This window comes from Amphimedon queenslandica, unplaced genomic scaffold, assembly GCF_000090795.2.
Source record: "Amphimedon queenslandica unplaced genomic scaffold, v1.1 AMPQUscaffold_13500, whole genome shotgun sequence".
Taxonomy (NCBI): domain Eukaryota; kingdom Metazoa; phylum Porifera; class Demospongiae; order Haplosclerida; family Niphatidae; genus Amphimedon; species Amphimedon queenslandica.
Window position 1 is genome coordinate 470,205 of NW_003546264.1, and position 23,231 is coordinate 493,435.

General features: G+C 36.7%; 7 protein-coding genes across 9 annotated transcripts; 3 read left to right on the top strand and 4 right to left on the bottom strand.

Moving 5' to 3' along the window:
- Positions 1 to 6: 6 nt before the first annotated feature.
- On the bottom strand, positions 7 to 5,039 carry LOC100634848 (uncharacterized). The gene is made up of 8 exons (XM_003384156.2): positions 4,677 to 5,039; positions 4,304 to 4,463; positions 3,048 to 3,176; positions 1,364 to 1,456; positions 802 to 941; positions 670 to 729; positions 428 to 581; positions 7 to 237 (listed from the first exon to the last, which is right to left on the bottom strand). The coding sequence occupies exons 1-8, from the start codon at positions 4,838 to 4,840 to the stop codon at positions 109 to 111; spliced, it is 1,029 nt and encodes a 342-aa protein (XP_003384204.2). The 5' UTR covers positions 4,841 to 5,039; the 3' UTR covers positions 7 to 108.
- A 188-nt stretch (positions 5,040 to 5,227) lies between these two features.
- Positions 5,228 to 11,069, top strand: LOC100634973 (uncharacterized). Of its 2 annotated transcripts, none has more exons than XM_019993248.1 (20): positions 5,228 to 5,533; positions 5,579 to 5,722; positions 6,148 to 6,419; positions 6,635 to 7,098; positions 7,148 to 7,381; positions 7,543 to 7,601; positions 7,903 to 7,997; positions 8,085 to 8,150; positions 8,209 to 8,295; positions 8,378 to 8,443; positions 8,707 to 8,751; positions 8,840 to 8,917; positions 9,013 to 9,211; positions 9,408 to 9,584; positions 9,639 to 10,080; positions 10,134 to 10,174; positions 10,223 to 10,269; positions 10,359 to 10,435; positions 10,559 to 10,781; positions 10,904 to 11,069. In XM_019993248.1, exons 1-20 carry the CDS (start codon positions 5,348 to 5,350, stop codon positions 10,929 to 10,931), a joined length of 3,030 nt encoding a protein of 1,009 aa, XP_019848807.1. In that variant the 5' UTR covers positions 5,228 to 5,347; the 3' UTR covers positions 10,932 to 11,069. The 2 variants fall into 2 exon arrangements, with proteins under 2 accessions (XP_019848807.1, XP_019848808.1); XM_019993249.1 differs by having other exon boundaries at positions 5,579 to 5,710.
- LOC105316749 (uncharacterized) lies at positions 11,035 to 13,856 on the bottom strand. Its single transcript, XM_019993250.1, has 6 exons — positions 13,770 to 13,856; positions 13,579 to 13,717; positions 13,385 to 13,534; positions 12,507 to 13,244; positions 11,538 to 11,899; positions 11,035 to 11,378 (listed from the first exon to the last, which is right to left on the bottom strand). Exons 1-6 carry the CDS (start codon positions 13,812 to 13,814, stop codon positions 11,151 to 11,153), a joined length of 1,662 nt encoding a protein of 553 aa, XP_019848809.1. The 5' UTR covers positions 13,815 to 13,856; the 3' UTR covers positions 11,035 to 11,150.
- Positions 13,857 to 13,898: 42 nt separating this feature from the next.
- Positions 13,899 to 16,162, top strand: LOC109580255 (poly(A)-specific ribonuclease PARN-like domain-containing protein 1). The gene is made up of 19 exons (XM_019993251.1): positions 13,899 to 14,006; positions 14,052 to 14,103; positions 14,154 to 14,227; positions 14,278 to 14,314; positions 14,363 to 14,441; positions 14,505 to 14,591; positions 14,634 to 14,674; positions 14,722 to 14,776; positions 14,827 to 14,896; positions 14,942 to 15,027; positions 15,073 to 15,131; positions 15,183 to 15,250; positions 15,300 to 15,353; positions 15,411 to 15,453; positions 15,501 to 15,594; positions 15,655 to 15,741; positions 15,787 to 15,869; positions 15,915 to 16,010; positions 16,057 to 16,162. The coding sequence occupies exons 1-19, from the start codon at positions 13,931 to 13,933 to the stop codon at positions 16,121 to 16,123; spliced, it is 1,308 nt and encodes a 435-aa protein (XP_019848810.1). The 5' UTR covers positions 13,899 to 13,930; the 3' UTR covers positions 16,124 to 16,162.
- Positions 16,163 to 16,789: 627 nt separating this feature from the next.
- LOC100637284 (soluble NSF attachment protein 29-like) lies at positions 16,790 to 17,727 on the bottom strand. The gene has a single exon (XM_003384095.3). It carries the CDS (start codon positions 17,639 to 17,641, stop codon positions 17,021 to 17,023), a length of 621 nt encoding a protein of 206 aa, XP_003384143.1. The 5' UTR covers positions 17,642 to 17,727; the 3' UTR covers positions 16,790 to 17,020.
- A 1,576-nt stretch (positions 17,728 to 19,303) lies between these two features.
- LOC109580257 (pollen-specific leucine-rich repeat extensin-like protein 3) lies at positions 19,304 to 20,524 on the top strand. Its single transcript, XM_019993255.1, has 3 exons — positions 19,304 to 19,525; positions 19,590 to 19,692; positions 19,888 to 20,524. Exons 1-3 carry the CDS (start codon positions 19,475 to 19,477, stop codon positions 20,190 to 20,192), a joined length of 459 nt encoding a protein of 152 aa, XP_019848814.1. The 5' UTR covers positions 19,304 to 19,474; the 3' UTR covers positions 20,193 to 20,524.
- On the bottom strand, positions 20,244 to 23,231 carry LOC100635345 (replication factor C subunit 2-like). 2 transcript variants are annotated; one of them, XM_003384160.3, is made up of 11 exons: positions 23,087 to 23,230; positions 22,966 to 23,035; positions 22,873 to 22,914; positions 22,714 to 22,820; positions 22,558 to 22,659; positions 22,409 to 22,509; positions 22,251 to 22,345; positions 22,095 to 22,157; positions 21,963 to 22,028; positions 21,690 to 21,884; positions 20,668 to 21,412 (listed from the first exon to the last, which is right to left on the bottom strand). In XM_003384160.3, the coding sequence occupies exons 1-11, from the start codon at positions 23,185 to 23,187 to the stop codon at positions 21,314 to 21,316; spliced, it is 1,041 nt and encodes a 346-aa protein (XP_003384208.1). In that variant the 5' UTR covers positions 23,188 to 23,230; the 3' UTR covers positions 20,668 to 21,313. The 2 variants fall into 2 exon arrangements, with proteins under 2 accessions (XP_019848811.1, XP_003384208.1); XM_019993252.1 differs by having other exon boundaries at positions 20,244 to 21,412; positions 22,558 to 22,820; positions 23,087 to 23,231.

Sequence of the window (23,231 nt, forward strand, 5' to 3'; positions counted from 1 at the left end):
TATGGTATATTCTCTATATGACAGACACTTATGGACAAGAAAGTTTTGTTTGTTAATACAAAGATGCATGTCCTTCCTTTATGCGGAGGTTATTTCACTAAGATTGCTTTAATACAATAGTTTACCTGCAACCCAGTGATGATCAAGGTATGAGAGTACACTAGGAGCATCAGCTACTGCATCCTCCACTGCAAGCTTGAGCTTCTTACAGTGCAATACATTGAGAACACCAAGACGCTGGTAAGAGAATAGGGGGAAAACAATTAAATAATGATTTATAATTAACAAATAAAATATTTTGTGTAAAATATTCATTCAGCATGCTCATGCAGGAAAGGGCAAAATGGCAGTTTCTATTTTAAAATCTTAAGCATATTCCAATCACTCAAAATATATATAAACCCAGCTGCTACCAGTCCTTTCTTACCACCAGGTCTTCGGTATTAGCAGCAATGGAGGCTAGTCTTTCTCCAGTGACAACCAGCTGGCTGATGAGTTCACCGTACATCTCAAGACCAATGCTGTTCATCCAAGCAGCCAAATCTGATCCACTGAGGGAATGGAAGCTTTGGGCCCGTGTACTAAAATTAATAATGAAATAACAATAACAACAACAACAACAACAACAACAACAACAACAACAACAATAATAATAATAATAATAATTACTTTAATGGTTTTGAATTAGCATCTCCTTCTATATTAACATCCTTTCCACTGCTGCTCTTCCTGTCATAAAAAGAGGTGTGGTTTAATCCCCGCCCACTCAATCAATTAATTAACCCCACCCACTCAACTCACCGGCCAAAGGCTTTCCTAAAAGACTCACGGAAGCTACGTTGCCTCTTGAAACCAGAGGCTGAGCTACTGCTGGTGTGACGGGGGAGGGACCCACCCACACTGCCAGTAAGAGCTGTCAGTGAAGCAGTCTTTGGGGCATACTGTAGATAAAATAATAATAATAATAATAATAATAATAATACATGTACAATAGGCATGAAGGGAAAGAGATTAAGTATATTTACAAGAGTTAAGGCAAAATTATATTATACTGACACTTATAGAGTAACAGATTGTAATATTATCAGATAGTATCAATGTTGTGTAACTATAGTATTCATTTGTTGCAAATACTACACTGAGATATATGTAGTAGCTGTAATTACACACACTAACGTGATGGTATTGAATTAAGTGTATGAATAAAGTTATTATACTAGTGTAATAATTAAATATTTGAATTAACATTTTGGTGCCAAATTAACATTTTAAAGGAGAGAGAGAGGGGGGAGGGAGGGAGAAAGAGAGGGAAGGAGAAGCAAAAAGCAACTTGGACATAATGAGTTTATAAAACTAAACTTACAGTTCCTTTTAGATTGGAATCACTCACACCAGAAGCAGGTGTAATGCCAGAGCCACTCCGACTGTGATTATTGTGCAACGGCTGCAAAGGAACCTAAGAAGACAGGGCCATTATAATCATTATCAGAGCTATTATTATTATTATCACATACTTAAATATATCATCCATAACCAGAATTATGGTTAATGTCATAACACAAACAAGGGAATAAAATGGATGACAGGTGCTAGCATGTCTACTATGCACATGCTCTGCATGCCAACACACATGATACAGCTGCTTCTGAAGCACAAACCATAAAACAGAATAGCTAGGCGGCAATTTCTGGCAAAAGTACAGCTGGTATCAAGCCACCCACAACCTGTGCAAATGTATGTCAACTACCAGGCAACCGATTACCCAAACAACTTGAGAAGTCTATTTCAAACAGTCAAACTGCAGTACAAGATTATAATAGCCTAGAGCAGTTGTTCATGATATCGCAGAAAGAGAAATTAGAGACTAAAGTTATAGACTAAAGAGCTCAAAATGGCTTCATGTCCTTATAGTGCGATAGTAAATATTGATAGTATCTGAGAACACATTCCTATAAACCACAAGTGCTTATAAATAATAGTGTATAGTCAAAATAGGCATAGCATTACAATGATCAAAGTGAATCACTTTAAATCATGACGACAAGCAGTTTCAAGGGAAATATGTACCTGTACACATCAAAGCGATCATGTCACAATAATAATTAAATAATTTATTAATGAGATAAAAGTCAATATAAACAAGACCTCGTTTAGATTAAGAGATCGAATATACATTAGCCAGTTTAGATAGGCTACTTTTTACTTTCTTTATAAAGGCACCTCCTCTAGTGTATAATAAACATTAATAGAATCAACTTTCTATCCTACGCCTTCTTCATCTTACATGGTAACCTTCATCGTATATACTATAACATTCTTTAAACATACATACATAGCCATCTTTATTATTGCTTTATTCAAAATTCAGTGGTGCAGTGTAAAAGGAACAAGTCTATCAGTTAAGGTCATTTGTACTGCTACATGAATTTCCCTTTGCCCTCATTTGTACTACTACTACTTTCAACCATCTCCCTCTATTTCTCTCCAAACCTTTTCTCCCCCATTCTTTCCACCTTCTCCCTCCCTCTATTTCTCTCCCAACCTTTTCTCCCCCATTCTTTCCACCTTCTCCCTCCCTCTGTTTCTCTCCCAACCTTTTCTCCCCCATTCTTTCCACCTTCTCCCTCCCTCTGTTTCTCTCCCAACCTTTTCTCCCCCATTCTTTCCCTCCTACATAAACTGGATGTACATGCCCCCACTTCAAATCCAATACTTTATATTGTTTATGTTTAAAATGAGCAAGTTTTGTCTATCAACAGTTTATACTGCCTGACATGAATTAGCAGCTTCTCTTGGAGGTGAGGTCTATTAGCAGTTGTGTCTCTACTGGTGATATAACAACTCAAAAATAACAACGTTAAAAATACAATCTTTTAAGATGGTAGGTCAATTTTTATAAGTGACACGTTTAAATGAAAATATGTCAACCTCTAAGAGTTGCTATGTGTTTTCTCTCTGTCTGTCTCTCCCTCCCTCTCTCTTTCTCTCTCCCTTTGTTTACATAGCTACTCTATTATTATTGTAAGTTAATTTTTTAATGAACTCACTCGGCCCCCTTTGAGTTCTTTCTTGAGATTCTCGTTCTCAATCCTGAAGGTATCAAGATTCTTCTCAAGCGTCATGACCTGTTGGAGTAAAGTATCACGATCTCTTTGAAGCTCGCCAGCAAAAGAAGCCTGTTAAGAAGAGAGAAATAGCATTAGCAATTTAGCATGGAGATGACTGATAAAGAGAGAGAGAGAGAGAGAGAGAGGGGAGAGAGAGAGAGGGGAGAGAGAGAGGGGGGGGAGAGAGGGGGGAGAGAGAAAGAGGAGACATGAAAATGTGAGAAGGCTGTGATTAAAAGAGTGATAAAGGAGAGATGAAAAGAGAGAAAGAGCCAAGCAGACTGGTTCAAAGAAAATGTCACAAACAAACAAAGAACAAGATGATCAGCCTGACTCATTCAAAAGCAATACAATAATAATAATAATAAATAATAATAAAATTAATATTATAATATGGCCTGCAGTATACAGTCTAATATATAAGACTGATGTTATATGAGAGCTGGTTATAGCTAGCCTGGACCACAAACAAGTGCCTCAGAGGAGATAACAAGCTATCAAATGTCAGCTCAGTTGTCACCATGTCTCATAACAAAAGCTTAGGAGCAATCAAAACCTTTAAACAAACCTCCACTCCCTCTCTCTCTCTCTCCCTTCTTTCATTACAGGATAAAGTTCCACACTGTTTCTATCCATTTCTATCTCTTCTTTCTCTCTTATTTCTCATATTATTCTTGTGTGTTTATAATTAATATTATTATTAGACATAGAAATATTCACTACATCAGGTTAATGTAATAAGGACTCGAAATAACAAAATAAAAACTGATTATCATACTATGCTAATCCTATAAGCACAGGCAGGTACATGTACACATGTAGGCATCAATGAAAAGATAATGCACATGTGGTGTGTTCTGATTAAAGTGTGCTTGCCGTTTTAGGAGTGACAAAACAAGACACTAAAACACTGCCAAGTACCACAGGACTACTATCATGTAATGCTTTATTATTGGCATCGGATAGAGTTTATTGTTGTACTACTAAACTAAAGAATGATGTATACCTCTATGACTAACAAGTGAAGTTCTGAATGTGTGTCTGTGTGACAGTTACAGATTGATGGCATGTTAAACTATGTCCAGCAAAGAGCGAGAAGAGGAAAGAGAGAGAAAGAGAGAGAGAGAGAGAGTCTTTCTTTTTGATTTAGCAGAAGGAGAGAAAGAGAGTGTGGTGCATAAAAATAAAGTTCTAACCTGATCGCCAGTCAGCCATGATACGAGGAACTCTCTAGTTTCTGGTGGTATCTCCAGTCTGGAGTCAATGGCCCCATTGAGACCCACCACATGGCTCTGCAGCTGCTTACACAAAGAGACAACTTTTGACTCATGGCCAAACGTTGATGTTTCAGAAACACTGAGAGAGAAAGAGAGAGGGTGAGAGAAGTGGCAATTAAAAACAATTTTTTAAAATGTAAATTGAACCAGTAAGCTACAGCATATTATAGACCAGCAGCTGAACTATACAACAAGAAACTTTAAAAGAAACAATGGGCAGAAAGAGCAGCTGCTAGCCTTCTTCTTGCATTTCAAACCAACAGGAAAAGAGTAGCTACTCGGAGAAACTTACCCTATTCCCAAAACGCTGTCCATCCTTTTCAGAGCGTCTTTGAAAACCTCTACAGTATCGCCGCCTGTAGCACTGGCCAAAGCTCTCCCGCTGTACTGGTCAAAGTTGAGACTGTATCTTTTAATTCTGGAAGAGGAGGAGGAGGAGGTCCGCCTAAGGGCCATACAAACACGCGAGCTAATGCGGGGACAGAGTCTTTTATATTAGCAGGCAATGAATCTGGGATTTGGGCAGCAAAATCAACAATAAATTCTTGTGGCTTTGAACTCCCGGGAGGTGTTAGGATAAACTTTAAAATAATAATTCTGGAGAGGGCAAAGAAAGAGAGAAGACAAGAAGAGCTAAAGCTGCTTCCAATCCCACACGAGCTGGACTGTCTACCAGTACCGACCAATTTATTTTGAATTATTTAATAATAAGGTCAGTCGCCACTACGAGTTTACATACCTACACAAATAACTAGAACTAGTAGTCAAGCATAATAATTTAACTATGCAGATTATATTTATACTTAACTCCTTCCTTATAAATACCATGAAATGCTGTAAAGTGAGTTTATGTGAAAGGAATGCAGAGAAAAAGAATAGCAAGACTAGACGTGACCACGTGGTCAGCCACACCTCCAACAACCGTCTCCATGACAACCACGCATCAGCTCGGTACATACAACTATGGCGTACTCGTCCGCGAGTACAAGTGTACCCTCTTCTTCTCGGGGGAGCGGAGGAGCAGCTCACAGGGCCGTGGCACTCGACCTAATGCTCAGGACTTTCATGAACTCCCCAGAATTCCAGCCATACAACCCCCGCATGTGGGAAGGGATTTCAAAATTAGTTCCCGGGACGACCCCCCACCAAGTAAGATCATAATAGTACCAGACCATACTGATGAGCCTCTTCCAGTGCATTCAAAGGTGGGAAGAGCTAAGAAGTGCTAGCAAGTTCATCACGAGAGACTTCTCAGTCCTAGCGGCCAAAGGACGACCATTCACATCATCGTCATATAATACAAGTCACAGTACTCATTACAAAAAAGTAATAAATAAAGTAAAGTCTATTCACTTTGCATTATTTTGACACTTTCACCTTTTTTCAATTCAATTAATAAATGACTACGTCACATCCGCATTCTTTACGTAGTTGTGGTTTTCGAATTGTTTTTGTTGCACAGAAGGAAGCCATACAGCTAATTAGCAGCTGGATTTATTCATAGTACGGTATCTATTGATAGATACAGTATCTATGATTTATTCTGGCTGTTTGAGTTTATACAGGGACATCCAAAAAAGGGCTAAGGCCTTCTCGATCTTTTTTCTAAAGGATGGGAAGGACCTAGCGATTCTAATGGTACTAAATTCTGTGTTTATCAAAAGTTATAACAAAAAAATGAATAGGTCAGGTAGCGACAATTCCATACTTCATAACTCCATACCCATACTTCCATGCTCTCATTCTTATACTTTCATTCCTAGGACCCAGCCTTCACAAGCTCAGTTACAGAGTTACCTCCTATTACTAATCCAGCAGCAATCTCCTCTTCTTCTTCCCGCCCTCCCTCATCAACTGCAGCGTATCACTACGAGCAGTACAGGGGGTCTCTTACCAATGAAAGTTATAGCAGATTATCTGCTGGTAGGGGAAGACTGGCAGGATCATTCTGTCAGAACTACCTGTACAAGAGAGAGAAAGAATATAAGAGAGAGAGTCAGGGTAGAGTGAAGGATAATGGTGGAGGAGTAGAAAGGTAAGAAATTTTAAAAATAATAATATTAATAATGAATATTTTTATGCAAGCTTTGCACATTATAAAAATTACATGTATAAGTATTAAGCACTGTGATAGTAGCCAAATTGTATTGTCAATATCTTTTGACACACCAAGCAATGACTGTAAACATTGGCCAGATAAAATATAATTATTTTTTATGATAGAGCACTTTTTAATGCAATTTCTAATAGGCAATATTCAAGGCAGTCACTTTCTTCAGTGAGTGAAAATGCAATTAGAGAATCTACAAACAATAAAATAAAATCACTTGACACGTTTGAACATGCACAACTCAAGAAAACTACAGATACAGATACCACCACCACAAGCAGCACCACTACTGCTAATAATAATAATGATAATGCTAATAATAATACTAACAGCAATACTAGTAATGGTAATACAGCAGAACATATTGAAGACAATAGCAGCAAAGGCAATGTCCAAAATCCTGATAAAGATACAGGAGATGATGATACTGCAATGAGAAGCAGTGCACATACAACGCCTACTAAAGATTATGTTAAAAAGGAAACTATTGCTGGTACTAATGGAGCCAGTAAAGAAGGAGAAGGAGAAGGTCCTAGTATAAATGATGTGAGCCCTGCTGGTATGAATCAGCTAGTGATACATGTAAAAGATGAAGCAAAAAAGAGTAAGTTATATCATTAGCTGTCTATAATACAGTAACTCATACTTAATAGAGTCAAGGGATTTCTTATGTTCAAGGGAACTACTGATTAGTGAAATGAAATATTTTAAGGAGTACTTTTTGACTAATTTGCCAGCAGACATGTCCAGAGAGTGGGAGGAAATAGACATTAGTGTCCATTGTGATATTGGTGTCTTCCATTGGCTGATGACTTATGTGAAAAGAGGAATGAATGAGGGACCTACTGGAGAGAAGAGAGACAAACCTTTGGAACCACCTGAACTATGTCAGTGTAAATATAATCAAGTTTTTTATGTAATGTGTATTTAATAAAAAAATTGAGCTGATTTCAATCAAAATTGCATTTTAAGCCAAATGCCCTGTACTATATAATACAGGGAATTTTGCAAAAAATGACTTTATGTTCTTATTTTTTCTTCCTCCTAGCTCCAGCAAATGCAGTTTCTATACTGATATCATCTGATTTCTTAAGAATGGAAGAACTGGTCAGTCAGTATTATATTATTTGCTCTACAATATGTTCTACTGATCATTACTACTGTACATTTCCCCCACTCATTAGTAACGCGGTAGCGTTACTAAGTAGGATTCACCCCCAAACAAAATGGCTGCCACGACTTTTGCAGCCTTGCTTTATCCATTGATCTCATACCATCTCCCCCAATTTCTATCTGTACCATTAACAATGTCATATGTACATCTACATGCATCTCACTCTCTCCCTTTTGCTACTTTTCTCCTCCTCTCTTTCTCCCTCATAAACCTTTCTTCTTCTTCTCTTACTAGGTTGAGAAGTGTTTAGATTACTGTCATCACAACATGACTGACATATTAGCCTCACCAGCTAACATAGGCTGCATAGGAGGTGACCTTGTCCACAGGTCAACAAAACAGCATTATTTTATTAGAATAGCTTAAATGAATTACAATAAAGTCAAGCAAAGTTTTTATAAATTAAACATTAATAGGCTAGCTGATCGATTCTCACCTTTAGAAGCTGAAGCAATAATTGATGAAAAAGACAAAATAAAAAGGTTGTACTACAATCATTATCATTAAATGATAAGTATTGTTATAATTTTTATTTTGTAGTAAAATCTATCTCTGTTTGTTGGAGAAGCTATTTGATCCGACTTATCGTCATTCAGAATGTCCACAGAATGCATCCACTTTATACAAGTTAGAAATAATAATTATAATGAATATCTTCTTTATGCAACCTGCCTATTCCTTAATTCTGTTTATATTGTAATCATTTCAGATGTAAGATCTGTGGAAGATTTCTTACGCAAGCACAGCAGTCAATATTCAAGTGCACTTCTAGCAGGTAAGTATGGAAAGTACAACTCTTGATAATCTGATAAATTGAGTTTGAGGAGACTAAGCAAATAACTGGGAGATAACCTCCACATTATCACAATTATAATATCTCTAATAGCATTAAACTAAATGAGTTAAGTTACATCTACACTCTATACAAAATGAAGCAGTAGATACCCTTAATATCAGTATATTGTGTATGTACATGTACATATGCTACAAGTGTCATCATCATTATTAGCACTAACTAGCCTTATAATCATATTGCAGGTTGACTGTTAATAAAAGAGGACAATTAGTTCATGAACATGAAAGGTAATATAAGGACTCAATCAAAGACTAACAGACTTAAGATTTCACTCTTCCAATTCTCTCTTCTTTTCATCCACTCATCTTTATATAGGGATGCAACATGGAGCATTGACAAGTATCTTATGTCATTAAGAGACAAGAGAATGACTTGGAGAGAGATCTTTTGGAAGTAAGATTATGTAGAATTGCTATATATCTATAATGTTCAGTTTTATGATAATCATAATATATACTTGTACATCTTACTGTCGTCCTCTTGTGTAGACTATGGGGCAAAGTGAACTGGTTGAGCTGCTCTCAGTGTGGTGATCCTTTTCAATGTTCCTCTCTCTCTACGTGTCTCTATCATCCTAAACAGGTTGTACAGGTTGATAGTGATGGCTCTAAACTGCCTCCTGGTACAGGGAGGTACTTCTGCTGTGGACAAACGATAGGAAAATTCACGTCTTTACCAGCTGCAAAAGTATGAGAGGAAGGAGAGAGAAAGAGACATGGACATATGCTTGTACATGTACAGTGAACTTTTTGAGCAACTTTAAAAATTTGTAAAAAAATCCGATTTTGATTGGAATCAGCTCAAACTTTCTACTTAATATAAGAACATGTATATGCATCAGAAAACTTTATAAAAATGGAAAATACTAATATATTCTATATAGGGTGGTTGTCAATACAGAAACCATACCCATCAATCAGACATATCAGCAATATTAATAAAATTAAAAGACATCATCTGTGAAAGGGTTGGCCTGCCCGAATCCACAGGAGAACGGGATAATGGTCACTTTAATATGTCATTTTCTAACATCATCATTAAAGAAACATTACCTATAAAGGTATGGATTATCAAAATATATTATTATTATTATTATTATTATTATTATCTACAGGTTCTCAATATTGACTTAACGAGCAATAAGAAAGCCACACCCAAACAAAAAACCTCACCTTCAGTTGACACAAACAACAAAACAAAACAAACAAACAACAACACAACAAACAACAACACAACAAACAACACAACACAAACAAACACCACTGCTACTAGTAGCATCACACTGGATAACAAAGGAAAAGGACGACACGGGCGAGCTATGGGTACGACGGTCGGTACGATGGTAGGACGGACAGGAGTAGGAAAGGAACAGTCGGGCGGTGATAACGGACAACTGGTCGAAACAGCTAAAAGAGGAGAGGGAGGAATGACTGCAAGAAGAGATTGTATAGTTACGGAGGAAGATGGAACAGGATCTGAGAGAGACACTACTTGTACAGGTAATTCATCAATGGCTTGTACTGATATAGAAGAAGATGAGGAAGACATGAAGAAAGGTTAGTAAGAATTAAAATAATAAGAATAAAGAACTCGTTATTGTGTTTAATAGTCACGGTTGTAGTTGAGAAACCACCTCAACCATTAAAAAAGGTAAATTATTGTTGTTATTATTATTGTTGTTTTATCTTATGCTTAAAGACTATAAAGAAGATTAAGAACTGCTCTACTAAAGGAAAGACTGAAAAGTAAGAAGAAGAGATATTAAGATGAGAGACAAAAGAGTGTTACACTAACCACACAATGATAATAAATAATCTCAACGCGTAACTATTAGGATACTGTCAGATATGGACTGGATATGGGACAATACTAAATCAGTCCGCTGGAACCAAGACATGCAGAGATTCCAAGGTACTTACATGTGTACACTATAGTATAGCGTATTTCGCCAAATTTTGAAGTTAATTTTGAAAAATGCACAAACGTTTAAGTAGAAAGTACAATATGATTCATACAATGTATCCCTCTTAACAGATGAACTAAGGATATCACAGCTGCAAGGTCACCTCCGAAAATTAAAATTATCGACTTGCAAAAAGAAAGTACCACCGCGGCCGCCACCAAAAATCAAACAAAGATCTATATCATCAGATTTCGGCTCTCATTCCAGTACAGGAACTGGCAGGAATAATGGTGGAATATATGCTCAACTTGAAGGACAGTTCTTTGCTAATTTAGCAAGGAGCCAGAAACTGAGGTAAAGAGCAATAGAAAGTGTGTGGGTGTGAAGTTTGAGGAATTCTCTCTTTGTGTTTGTATGGGTGTGTGTTAATTTACTGCTTCAGTTGCTAATTATTATTGTTTTTGATTTTTTCACAGTAAGAGCAAGAGACAGAAATTTAAATAGCGATAAATATGACACTTATTCATTATTAATGTTAAATTAATTGTTAAAAATCACGAATTCATCCTGACTTGTTGGCACTATTATTTTTTTGTTTTATGATTAATGAGATTTTCTGATTGATTTTTAAAGCAAAAAAAACAATTTTGAGAATTAACATAATAATGCAAAAATTATTCAGTGACATGTCTTAACATTATTGTACACAGATCTTCACCATCATCAGTCAATGTAGATTATCCCAGGTTTCGATCTATTTTTAGTAACACCGTAATGACTGCTATTAATAGTAACATGTCTTTCAGCCACTGATCTATTATTAGAAGGACTGTCATAGTTTTTCTCGGCACATTGACTAGCATGTAGCTCCAGCGCATAAAGAGGAACTGGTTCATTGCATATTGGACACGATTGGATTGAACTAAGATCCTCAGTCTTGTCTTCTACAATCTACACACATCAACAATGAGAATATTAATAGTTAATACCAGTGTTAGATGATTACTTAAACTTTATTATAATAGACTAGATTTAATTTTTTATGCCCACCCTCCCCTGAAAATTATACAATACTGGTTTGCTCCTTCCTTTTAAAAATACTCCATTCACCTTTCCATCATCATCATCATCATCATCATCATCATCATCATCATCATCATCATCATCATCATTTTCACCACCATTATACTCAATGGTAGCATCACTATCTGTGTCTTCTCCATCTTCATCTCTCGAGACTTTACCGCCAAAAAAATCCAACAGTTTCGACTGCTTTGTCTCCAGCAGTAAAGGAATGTCGGACATTTCTATTGGAGCAAAACGAGGTAGTGATCCTAACCTTCTCCCTCTTCCTCTTCTCTTGATCCATCCTTTCACAGTATCTGACGGTTTTTGTTTGTCTCTTCGACTTCGTCTTTTGTTCCACCTGCTTCGATCAATGCAGGATTCTTCACCAATCTCACTGGAATCATCTAAACAAAATGATACAATTCATTAATTATACTATAGCCCATGGTTTTCTCCAAAAAATGGCTCCAAAATCAACCCCAATTTTTATTACATTTTCTGATACATATTAATGTACTTATGCTGTGTAGAAAGTTTCAGTTGATTCCGACTTCAATTTTTCAAGTTATGACCACTTTTTAAAAAACGTCAAAATTCTGAAAAAATCCCTGTACTATAGCCCATGGTTTTTTCCAAAAAATGGCTCCGAAATCACCCCAATTTTTAATACATTTTCTGATACATATTGATGTATTTATGTTACATATAAAGTTTGAGCTCATTCCGAATTCAATTTTTCAAGTTATGACCACTTTTTAAAAAACGTCAAAATTCTGAAAAAATCCCCTGTACTATTATAGTCCATGGTTTTTTTCATAAAATGGCTCCAAATGTATTGACTTATGCTACATAGTAATTAAGTTTCAGCTGATTCTTCCTTCAATTTTTCAAGTTATAACCATTCTTTAAAAACTCAAAACATTGGAAAAGCACCCTGTACATTCTTATTATCATTATTAATATTATTATTATCATTATTAATATTATTATTATTATTATTCATAAACTAACCTAAATTGCTAAGCTTCATGTGAGTATAAAGCCTTGAAGTCTTAGACCTCTCCAAGCTGGCCACCTTGTCATCATAACTCGATATAAAATCAACTCCACTGTTATCAATATTATTAAGCTCTTTAGTCAAGAGTCTACGACGAACATAAGAAGCTCCACCCACCTCTTCCTCCTCCTCTTTCTCTTTGCTCTCTTTCTTAGCACTTGCAATACGAGACAATATTGGGTTAGCGTCCATCAGTTCCTTATTGTTACCTTTTAAAGTACTCTTTAACAACCTGGACTGGTTCTCTAACCCGGCAAACTCAAACTCTTGACTGTCCTCCTCCAACGGTGCCCGCTCCTTTCTTGGTCTCTTGGGCGTGGCACTCCCATCGTCGCTGGCAAAATCCCCTCTCCCCCGGACACTCAGTCCTGGTAATTTTGGAGTACGAAGAGGAGGAAGAGGAGCAGAAGTTGAGCCTCTTTTCGAAAGACTCTGAGGACTTGACATTGAGTTGGTTCTCAAATGTTGTGGGGTATTGAATTTCTGAAGGTTTTTAATCGGAGAAAATAAGCTGTTTAACGGAGACCTTCCAGAAAGAGAAGGAGATCCTGTCTCAGATCCCTGGAGGCTCTGGCTGGTTTGAAATAGTTTGATGTAGCGAAGACCATAAGGTTTTTGAGGAACGTAAGGCTGAAGACATTGGATTTTAATGTAACGCCATTTTTTATCAGTAGCAGCTTTAGATAAACGATCTGAGAAAAAAGACAATAATTTTTTTTCTAATTATAAGTACAAGTAATATCAAAATAAAATCAAATAGCGATAACTATTTTTATATTGCATGCATTTATGTATTATAATTAAGAAATGGATTGTACTCGTACACATGTACCTTGACCAAATACTTTAGTTCTTGTCTGATTCCGGCCACTTTTACTCTCCTCTGCTGTCATTAACATTGATTGAGGCAGCAATGAAACAAAGTCTCCACCAGATTCACTTTCACGAACTAACACTTCAACAAAAGCTGATCCTAAATTACCTAAAAATAAAGGAATTAATAATAACGATGATGATGCTGCTTACCTATCTCAATCTGGCCTATTTTGCTGTTTTTTGCCATTTCAACTTCAACAGTTGAGCATTTTGACTGATTCTCTGGTGAGCTGAGCCAGTGAAGGCTAGCAGCCGGTAAAAGAAGATTAGCAGCTTTGTGAACTTTATCCTTTTAACATAAACAAACAAATAAATAAAATAAAAGAACTAGTTTGCTTTACTTCTGAAGAAACAGAGAGAATCTTTTTCAATGGAATGGCAGGCATTGCCAAACACTTCCCGCCAAATTGCGCCTAATTATTAGAGCCACGCCCACACGGCTGCAACCAATCAAATCCTTCTCTCCACGTGCACTGCTGACTGGAGTGCACTGCATTCTAAAATGAATGTTGTGAGGTCAAATTTCTCTTCTGCTCTCCTTAGTATAGAAGCTCTCGTTAAAGAGAGTGCGTTTATAGGTATGCTAGCAATCTATATAATTCTCTTTTGAGTCTTTCCTACAGCTATAGACACAGAATTTACAGGTCTATCAACTAATGAAAGCGATAATAGAAGGTAGAGTCCTTATGCGTGGGTGGGCACCTTAATTTTAATTTTTTTAATAGTTTATTTGATACTATTGAGTCCCGTTATGCCAAGCTTCGTAGAACAGCCCATAGTTTTACGATATGCCAATTCGGTAAGTTATTTTATTCAAATAGTATTATTAATATTATTTTATTATAATAGGAATGTCAGTCTTTATTAGCGACCCCGAAATGAAACAGTAAAGGGTTAATAATTAATTTCTACTTTTTTCATTATTACTGTATAGTTACACCGCCCACTCATTCAACTTCTATTTGTTTCCGAAAACTTTTCAGCATATTTATAACCCAAGATTTTTAATCCAGGTCCACCATTAATTTTATTAATATGTATGATATTAATATTTCTCTCCCATGCATTGAATACAGTGCGCCAATATAGAATTTCTCTGTGAACATTCGTTTGATTTCAACAAGTGGTTCTACGAAGGGATTTCATTTTGCAACCGGCAGGAGGTAAAAGCTAATTATTTGTTAATTGTTTTTGAGCAGTAATAGGAGGCAAAGCTTACGACTGAAGTAGTTAGCAAGGAAGAAAAGTGCACTTTAATTATAAATTATCGCCTTTTTTATTGTGCTAATTTAGAGAGGACATAGTTGGCTTTAGAAGACTTTTCCAGCTGCTAGTCGAATCTAAGAAAGTAATAATGAAGTATTTTACTGAAAACTTGCTCTACTTTTACCATACCAGCCATTACTGGGTCATAATATGCTCCTTGACTTGGCGTACATGTTCGATTGCTTTCATGAGCCACTACCAAGTGAGAAAGTATTAATCTACTACTTTTATAAAAATAATTATGAAGCTAGTTATACAGATTTCAAGGCCACACTTCATTTGTTGTTTCCAGTCATTATTGATACTAAGAACATATCAAGGGCTATTAGGACAGTAAGTTCATTAATGATGCTTCATTGACGCATTTTGGACTTTTAGAAAATGGACAAATATATAAACAAGACGAGTCTTGATGAGCTGTATGCTTCATTAAGCAAGTATTCATGTATTTTATAATTGCAGACTTTATGTGCTTATTATTTTAAAAGTGAAGAGTATGCTAAATCTGTCATTTATGCACCAGATGTTGTTCATAGTCCTGACTCCAGTAGATATGGTAATGAAGCAAAAGCTTACGTGTGTTTGTCATTGAATGATACTTACAGGCGAAACTAAGTGCTTTCATGAAGCTGCTTATGACGCTTATTGCGTTGGATATGGTAAGTTTAAGAAAATGAATGACTCTTGTTTATGTTGCAGTTTCTTTGCCATTTTAGTATTTCTAAAGATGGCTCATTTCCTTGCTATTAGTAACATGAGGTGAGAATGTACTCAATGAAATATGCAATTCATTCTCTATTGTCTAGCCATCCCAGACCAGTTCACTTTAAGCAGTATCTGAAAACAATCGAGCCTTACAGCAACAGGATCAATCTTGTTCATGGTCCTATTAATTACATAGTGAGATCTCACCGCAATACTTACATGTATCGAGACTTTAAACATGTACATGCCTTTTAGAACCTTTCTGGTCCTGATCAAAAAGAAAGAGAGAACTATATTATCAAAGTGAAGACTGCTAGTGGAAAAAAGATCGATTTAAATCACGTAAGAAGAACACCAATTTATCCTTCATTTAATGATTTTTTGCAGCTGAAACAGGTCATCAAGTATGACACAGAGTTCAAGGTGTCATCTAAAGACTCAGTGTTAGTTGGTATACCAGTTAGTGGATGGTACGAACACTAGACTATAATCTCCATTATCATTCCTTAATGCAGGATGAAACCAATCATAGATGAAATAGAATCAAGTACATCAGAATATATAGTGGAGAGACATAGTACTATCAAGAATACAAAAAGATCTAGCATGAAGTATTACCAGTTGTTGTTAAATTTGAAATTATTTTTACTTTATTAGGAAAGCTATACCAGTTATTGCCCTTATAACTTGTGCCTGTATTGTCCTTTATAAATATAATTACTAATACCAAGAGATTACTAGAAAGAAGTCATTTATTTCTGCAGTCACTAGCAATTTTTTTAACGGGCTGCCCACAAAATTTTTGATGGCCCATCAAAAATTTGTATTTTAATGAAAATGGAGAAGCAATGCCTCATCCTTGGGCCACAAAATTGTGGGAAAACCTTATTAATTAAACGACTTCAGAATCTCAGCTCCTCATCAGGCAGTAAAGACCTTGGATCACGTGATGCCCTACCTCCACCCACGCAACCCACAACAGGAACAACACTGCTTACTATAACTACAACCCATGGCCCCGTCCTCCTTAAGGAATATGGTGGTAAAATGGCTCCACTGTGGCACAAAGCACTATCAAAAGCAAGCATGTACATTTACGTAATAGACGCCAGTAACCCGTGGGAATTGGGTGTGGCAATAGTATTACTTATGGAAACACTTGTTCATGAAAGCACAGCAGAAAAACCTATACTTTTATTCTTTAACAAGACAGACATAATAGAACACAGCACAACAAGCCTTGAGGAATGCAAATCGTTGTGTAGAGTATCAGATCTTGCAGAGAAATATAAAAACCTTTTTAGCGTGGTTGATGGAAGTTGTGTTACTTGTGAAGGGATGGAGGACATATTGAGATGGGTTACTGAAAACAGAGCAAAACGAGATTGAGTATGATTAATTTTGTTTATAAATGAGAACATTATCAAACATGACTGCTAAATATAACAAAAATGGTTTCACGATTGCACAAAAGAGTGATAAGTAATAAATAACAAGAGACTCCTGTAAGTATAAATATATATTTATAATAATAATAATAACGATCATGTAGCTACATTTACAAGTAGTTTAGCTTTCGTAAACTGAAGAATGAAGTCTAACTTTCCTTAACAAAACAGATTCACAATTGTCTCTTGGCGTCTCTTGTCACCTTCTTTAGTTTCTGATCATTACGATCAAGCTTAACTCTGATACGATCAATCTGATCGTTTGACTCGTCAATCTGACTACCCATCAGATACGCTTGGCCTTCAAGCATCTTAAGCCCCGCCTCCAGCTCGTCAAGGTTCCTATCAACAGTTGCATTTCCAGTACTTGATTTTACAGCCTGGGCTTGTTGCGCTTGTTTCTTTTGTTTTGGAGGAGAGGGAGGCATGGTAGATCGGCTGGACTTGGATGGAGCTGGGTCTTTATCTATTTTCGGTTTTGAGAACCTGTTCACTAGAGACCCAAAAACAGACTTGACTTCCCTCATGTTCCTCTTGCTGGACTCAAGGTCAATCGCCATTCGGTCCAAGTTGTCCTCTGTCCTGTCCAGAGACTCGGACTGTCTCTCCAATTCTTCTGACGTGTCGTTTGCTATTTGCATCGTCTCGTGGAGCGTCCTAACGCAGCGAAAAGAGGAGTCCTCCATTTTTTGGTTTGCTTCTGCTAGTCTTTGGTCCAGGTGATCTTCATAGTCTCTTCGTCCATAACCACCACCTGCTCTTCGGTCTCTATCGTAATCATAACGACCAGACATCTTGTATTATTCTCCTGTTGATTGATATGTTGTTCACTTGCCAAGTTGCTGCTCTTTTAGCTTTTTACTTTTTCCTCAAGGGCGTGGTCAGTTTATGGGCGTGTCTCATCACGTGTTTTCATTATGATACTATTAATAGAACACATGATGTAATCATAATTACCAAAATTATTACAGTGAAATTAAAAGTGCATAATCATATCATAATAATCATCTGACAAGCAGGTGGTGTTTCTTATCTAACAATAAAATAGAGTAGGATGATTAGGCAGACTGCAATAACTGCACCCAGAATGAGAGAGTCTCTCCTCTTTCTCAAGTTTATCTTCTGTACTACACTGTTTATGAGAGGGAAGCGATCTTGATAAAACATTGAGAATTAAGGAAAAATGACATTTTCTAATGCATAAGATCATACTAAATAGTATAGACTTATGAGTTATTATACCTTTTTAAACTGTACTACACAACTAGTGAATAGCTCAGTTATTATACTCTTATTATTATCATAAAAGTGTACTTTTCTTAACCCTATTACTAATCACATGATACACTGAGTGGCTCATCCATTAATACATATACACTGATGTCATCATGACCTGGCCTGCCATGAGGCTGCATAAACACATTATGTAAAGATAATTCCCTTGAAACCACTCAATTCAGTCTTATTACTAGTATAAAACCAATATTACACTAATGATTATTAGTAAGAGAGAGAGAGAGGGAAGGAAGTGGATACGTGTTACTGCTTGCATTCTTGATGTGATGTTACTAAACGCACCCCGTTGATGAGAGAGGTTCTCCTTTGTTGTCATGGCAATGCTATGGTAACAGAGGAAAGTATCGTCTAATAAAGAGAGGCAGGGGAGGGTGGGTACCTGATGGCTTCATCAGCCAGTGTGTCCGATCCCCTTATGTGCTCGTGTTCTTTTAAGTATAATTCTGTTCTTCTGTTTAAAGCTGAAGATGATTTATAGCTAAAGTAGGTGAGAAAGGATAATTAAAGTAAGTTTGAGCTCATTCTGACTTCAATTTTTGGCGTTATGGTTGTTTTTTCAAAACTCCAAATTTCGGAAAAATACCCTGTACTATATAGCCCATGGTTTTTTCCATAAAATGGCTCCAAAATTACCCCCAATTTTTATTACATTTTCTGATACATATTGATGTACTTATGCTGTGTAGAAAGTTTGAACTGATTCCGACTTCAATTTTTCAAGTTATGGCAATTTAAAAAAAACGTCAAAATTCTGAAAAATACCCTGTACTATAGCCCATGGTTTTTTCCAAAAATGGCTCCAAAATCATCCCAAATTTTTATTACATTTTCTGATACATATTGATGTACTTATGCTACATAGCAAGTTTGAGCCAATTCCGACTTCAATTTTTCAAGTTACGGCCATTTTAAGAAAATGTCAAAATTCTGAAAAATACCCTGTACTATAGCCCATGGTTTTTTCCAAAAAATGGCTCCGAAATCACCCCCAATTTTTATTACATTTTCTGATACATATTGATGCCCTTATGCTACATAGAAAGTTTGAGCCAATTCCGACTTCAATTTTTCAAGTTACGGCCATTTTAAGAAAGCGTCAAAATTCTGAATGACCAAAAAAAAGTTTTTCCACATAAACGTAACTTTCAGTCATTAAATTATCAATTATCATTATCTCTCTCTTTCCCAAGGCTCTAGAGGCATCCTTCACGCATGAGTCCTTAGCTAAGACCATCGGTATCACGCTAAACAAAAGTCTCATCGTAGCTCACCTCGGGGAAAAGTTCCTCCTACTCATTGGACCAACCTGCGCTCAGAGAAAAGTTGACGTCATGCAACACAAAACGTTCATTCCCATGAACCCTCTGGAGCAACCGCCTAAAGTAAGCTACTGCATTATTGACTAGACGTACATTTATTAATTATTATTATTATGACATTTTAAAGACTAAAGGTCGTAAAACTAGCAAGAGGTCAAAGCAGTCCAACCAAGAGGAGACTTATCTCTGCCCTCCGACTGAAGTACCCACTGGATCTATTGAGAATACAGGTACGAGGGGAGGGGATGATAAAGTAGAGTTGTTATGTGGCAGAAGATTAAAAAGAAATGAGAGATACTTCGTTCTTATTGTGGTGCATTTTTGTACTTGCTACCTACTAAACTCTTTCACTTAGCTTTTTAAAGTGTTGTACTGTTGTGACATGAATTTAAAATGTACTCTCCCTCTTCCTTTTCCTCTCTCAGAGTTTGGCATTCGCAATCTGACAGTTTCATCAGAGACGGGCCAGAGGAGGAGCATAGTGTATTCTCCATCTCCAGTTGAGCAAAGGTCCAATACTCCAGTCAATTGTCCAACTCCTCCGATGGTACACGCCCATAATCAGCCCATTCAACCACATCTTGGTTCCATCTCTAATCTGGTACCACCTCCTCCCCCTCCTGCTCCGCCTAGTATGGCCCCGCCCCCAAGTATTCCTCCACCTCCTTTAGCTTTTACTCCGTCGCCGTCAAGTATTCCTCCTCCTCCTCCTCCCCCTCCTCTGCCATGAGTGGGCGGGGCTTGCATATCGTCAATTATACACACGTACATGTACGACAGACTTGATATTAAATGATAGCTAGTTCATTTAATAATAACAATAATAATAATCAGTAATTGTTATTAAATACAAACGCTCTATAAGGATCCCATTATATTATTGTGACTGTTTCTGTTGTTGATTTTTAAAATTAATAAGTATTATCATTATCATTATTTTAATTATTATTATTATTATTAGCTACATATACTTGTATGTTTTATTTATGATAAATTATTAAGTAATAAAAATTACAGTTATATGAATTAGTTTGAGTGACAACAAGATCCTCACATCATAAATACATCATTGATTGCAACCTATCACGTCACTACATGCATTGGTACAATCATCTAATGCTTTAGTCAAATCGTCTTTCTCTCGATTAGGACAATTGGCCAGGACAACCTCGGTCTGCCCCAGAACCCTCCTCAATTTCTCTATCTTTCTCAGACCCTCTGCAGTCACGGCCCCAGACTTATAACACTCGTTAATCCCTTTCATGGCGTCAGCACAACCAGCCAGTGCCTTGACAAGATCACTATTGACTCTTGAAGTACATTCTCCTCCTTCTTCTTCTTGTTTTATTTCTAGCAGTTCATTGCAGCCTTCATTAAGACTAAAGAGGTTAGCTCCGGAGTAGTAGGAATGGTAAAAGTTGTAGCCTTTAGAGAAATGAAGAAGACTTAGCAGTGCAGCTGTAATGATAACAATACTGTTCATATTCCCGCTCTTTTTTTTCTGGGGCAAAGAGAAGTAGATGTAGAGTCCTTATTTTCTTGCACTAACAAAAGGTACTATTATCTTGAATACTAGCAGCACAGGCAGACTGCCCTCAATAAAAATACAACTTTAAGTTCCGTGTCATCCAAAAGCAGCCAAAAAATGAGCACACATGAAATATTACTTTACTATACACATGAAAGCGCTGCAACTTGATTTTATATTGAACAATAGCTGGTACTTTTAGCATCATTATTTATTAATAATAAAAATACATTAAAATTACCTCAGTGATGTGTGCAATGTACATATACATGTAATGCTGAAAGGTTAATGTAGTTAAATAATAGATAGAGAAGGATATAGTGTCAATCTGATGTCTTCATACAGAGTCTTGCTAGTAATCCCGACAGCTGCAACAATGAGTCCACACCTTTTATGATCCTCATGTGAGTATAACCAACTTCCTGTCAGGGGGGGGGAGAGAGGAGTGAAGAGGACAATATACGAGAGAATTCACCATTTTTATAATTTTTTCTGATGCATGTATTGCACATGTTCTTATGTTGCATAGAAAGTTTGAGCTGATTTTGATCAAATTTGGATCTTAAAGTTGCTCAAAAATCAGGCCAAAGACCCTGTACTATAGTACAGGAATTTTTATCAAAATAGCTATTACAAAAACCTACAGATTTTTGCCAAAAACCACGGCCGTCATTCTTACATTCTCTGATGAATCTTTACCTTAAGGTATTCTAATTTCAGGTACTCCGACATTGAGTGAGTCTTACAGACACGGAAGATACTCGTGATGATATCGTGAGCCGAGTATCCTTTATCCCAGAGGGTCATTAATATCAAGAAGGCGGAGTCAATATCGGAATTATTACAGTGAGTGAGCATCTCTTTAATTAACAGTGGGTGTGGCTCATCACATACCTACGATACAAAAATAAAAAATATTATACTAATTAAAAAACTTTTCTTGCAATAAAAGTTAAGATATCTCTACTTTACTTTGAAAACATTTTCGGAATTTATGAATGAAAAACCATCATTAGTCGACTGTAAGTTATTCAGTGCCTAAGAGAAAGAAAAGGAGAAGGTAATTTTAAAAAGGATTTGAAGAGAAAAAGAAGAAGACCAGACCTGCCTCATGTCTCCTTGAGCTGTGAATATAATGGCCTCCAATCCATCATCAGTGCGAATGAGCTAATAATAATAATATGAAAAAAATATATAAATAAATAAATACATTTAAATACATGTATATTAATGTATTATTAATGTATTAGTTTTACTAACATTTTCTTTGTCGCAAACTTCCAATAGCCTCTCAAGTATCTGAGCATCGGAGAGTCGAGAGTATCTTAACATTGCACAGCGGGATTGTATGGGTTCTGAGAAAAAAAATGGAGAGAGAAAGAAAAAATTACGAGAGAATGATGACGGAAATGTCTCACCGATAATTTTCTCGGAGTCATTGCAAGCGAGAGCGAATCTGGTAGTCTTTGAATAAATCTCCATCGTTCGTCTTAGTGCTTGTTGGGCTCCATCAGACATGCTGATGGTATTTCTTTTCATTATTTAACGCATAAATTTCAAGTCATACCTGTCCGCCTCGTCAAGTATGACGATTTTGTGTCTCCCCGGGGGGAGGGTGACTTTCTGATGCGCAAACATTTTAATCCGGTTCCGAACAACATCAATCCCCCTAAATAAAAATAATAACAACAACAACAACAACAATAATGCTAATATTGAATACCTATCGTTAGATGCATTCAGCTCTAGCACTGCATCTTTCATTGATGCACCCAATAGCGTCCTGGCCAAGCATAGTATACTGGTTGTTTTACCAGTTCCTGGGGGACCCTGTATTATTAAAAATTAATATTAGAACCCCTCAATTGATTCCCCTACTTACGGCTATAATAATGTTTGGGACGTTTCCCTCTTTCGAAAAAACCTGAGAGAGCGAGAAAGTGCTTCAGTTTATAAATTGACTGTCTCTCCTTACTTCAAGTCGTTTCACTGTATCTTCATTACCAACAATTTCTGATAGCTTTTGTGGGCGGTACTTCTCCACCCTAGTAAGAGAAAAAATTGAATTATACAGAATAAGTCTTCTCCTGCTTTACCACGGGACATTTCTTGTCTTCCCTTCTGCTTTCTTCTTTGGCTCTGCAACTCCTGCTGCTTCAGGATCAGCCACGTTCTCTACTTCCATTCCCTCCTCCATGACAGTCAGGCCCGCGCTAAGGTACTGCGCATGCGCCAACCCAC

Coding starts and splice junctions, on each gene's coding strand:
- LOC100634973 (XM_019993248.1), top strand. CDS start 5,348: ATGGCGTACTCGTCCGCGAGTACAAGTGTACCCTCTTCTTCTCGGGGG. Junction 5,723..6,147: donor ACAAAAAAGTAATAAATAAA/GTAAAGTCTATT, acceptor TTTCATTCCTAG/GACCCAGCCTTCACAAGCTC. Junction 8,444..8,706: donor TTCAAGTGCACTTCTAGCAG/GTAAGTATGGAA, acceptor ATCATATTGCAG/GTTGACTGTTAATAAAAGAG.
- LOC109580257 (XM_019993255.1), top strand. CDS start 19,475: ATGCAACACAAAACGTTCATTCCCATGAACCCTCTGGAGCAACCGCCT. Junction 19,526..19,589: donor CTCTGGAGCAACCGCCTAAA/GTAAGCTACTGC, acceptor GACATTTTAAAG/ACTAAAGGTCGTAAAACTAG. Junction 19,693..19,887: donor TGGATCTATTGAGAATACAG/GTACGAGGGGAG, acceptor TTCCTCTCTCAG/AGTTTGGCATTCGCAATCTG.
- LOC105316749 (XM_019993250.1), bottom strand. CDS start 13,814: ATGCCTGCCATTCCATTGAAAAAGATTCTCTCTGTTTCTTCAGAA. Junction 13,245..13,384: donor AACTAAAGTATTTGGTCAAG/GTACATGTGTAC, acceptor CTTTTTTCTCAG/ATCGTTTATCTAAAGCTGCT. Junction 11,379..11,537: donor ATGATGATGATGATGGAAAG/GTGAATGGAGTA, acceptor TGATGTGTGTAG/ATTGTAGAAGACAAGACTGA.
- LOC109580255 (XM_019993251.1), top strand. CDS start 13,931: ATGAATGTTGTGAGGTCAAATTTCTCTTCTGCTCTCCTTAGTATAGAA. Junction 14,897..14,941: donor CTTTCATGAGCCACTACCAA/GTGAGAAAGTAT, acceptor ATAATTATGAAG/CTAGTTATACAGATTTCAAG. Junction 15,742..15,786: donor AAAAGATCGATTTAAATCAC/GTAAGAAGAACA, acceptor GATTTTTTGCAG/CTGAAACAGGTCATCAAGTA.
- LOC100635345 (XM_019993252.1), bottom strand. CDS start 23,187: ATGGAGGAGGGAATGGAAGTAGAGAACGTGGCTGATCCTGAAGCAGCA. Junction 22,915..22,965: donor ATACAGTGAAACGACTTGAA/GTAAGGAGAGAC, acceptor TCGCTCTCTCAG/GTTTTTTCGAAAGAGGGAAA. Junction 22,510..22,557: donor ATACTTGACGAGGCGGACAG/GTATGACTTGAA, acceptor AAATACCATCAG/CATGTCTGATGGAGCCCAAC.
- LOC100637284 (XM_003384095.3), bottom strand. CDS start 17,641: ATGTCTGGTCGTTATGATTACGATAGAGACCGAAGAGCAGGTGGTGGT.
- LOC100634848 (XM_003384156.2), bottom strand. CDS start 4,840: ATGGCCCTTAGGCGGACCTCCTCCTCCTCCTCTTCCAGAATTAAAAGA. Junction 1,457..3,047: donor AAGAACTCAAAGGGGGCCGA/GTGAGTTCATTA, acceptor CTGTCTTCTTAG/GTTCCTTTGCAGCCGTTGCA. Junction 238..427: donor CTAATACCGAAGACCTGGTG/GTAAGAAAGGAC, acceptor TTCTCTTACCAG/CGTCTTGGTGTTCTCAATGT.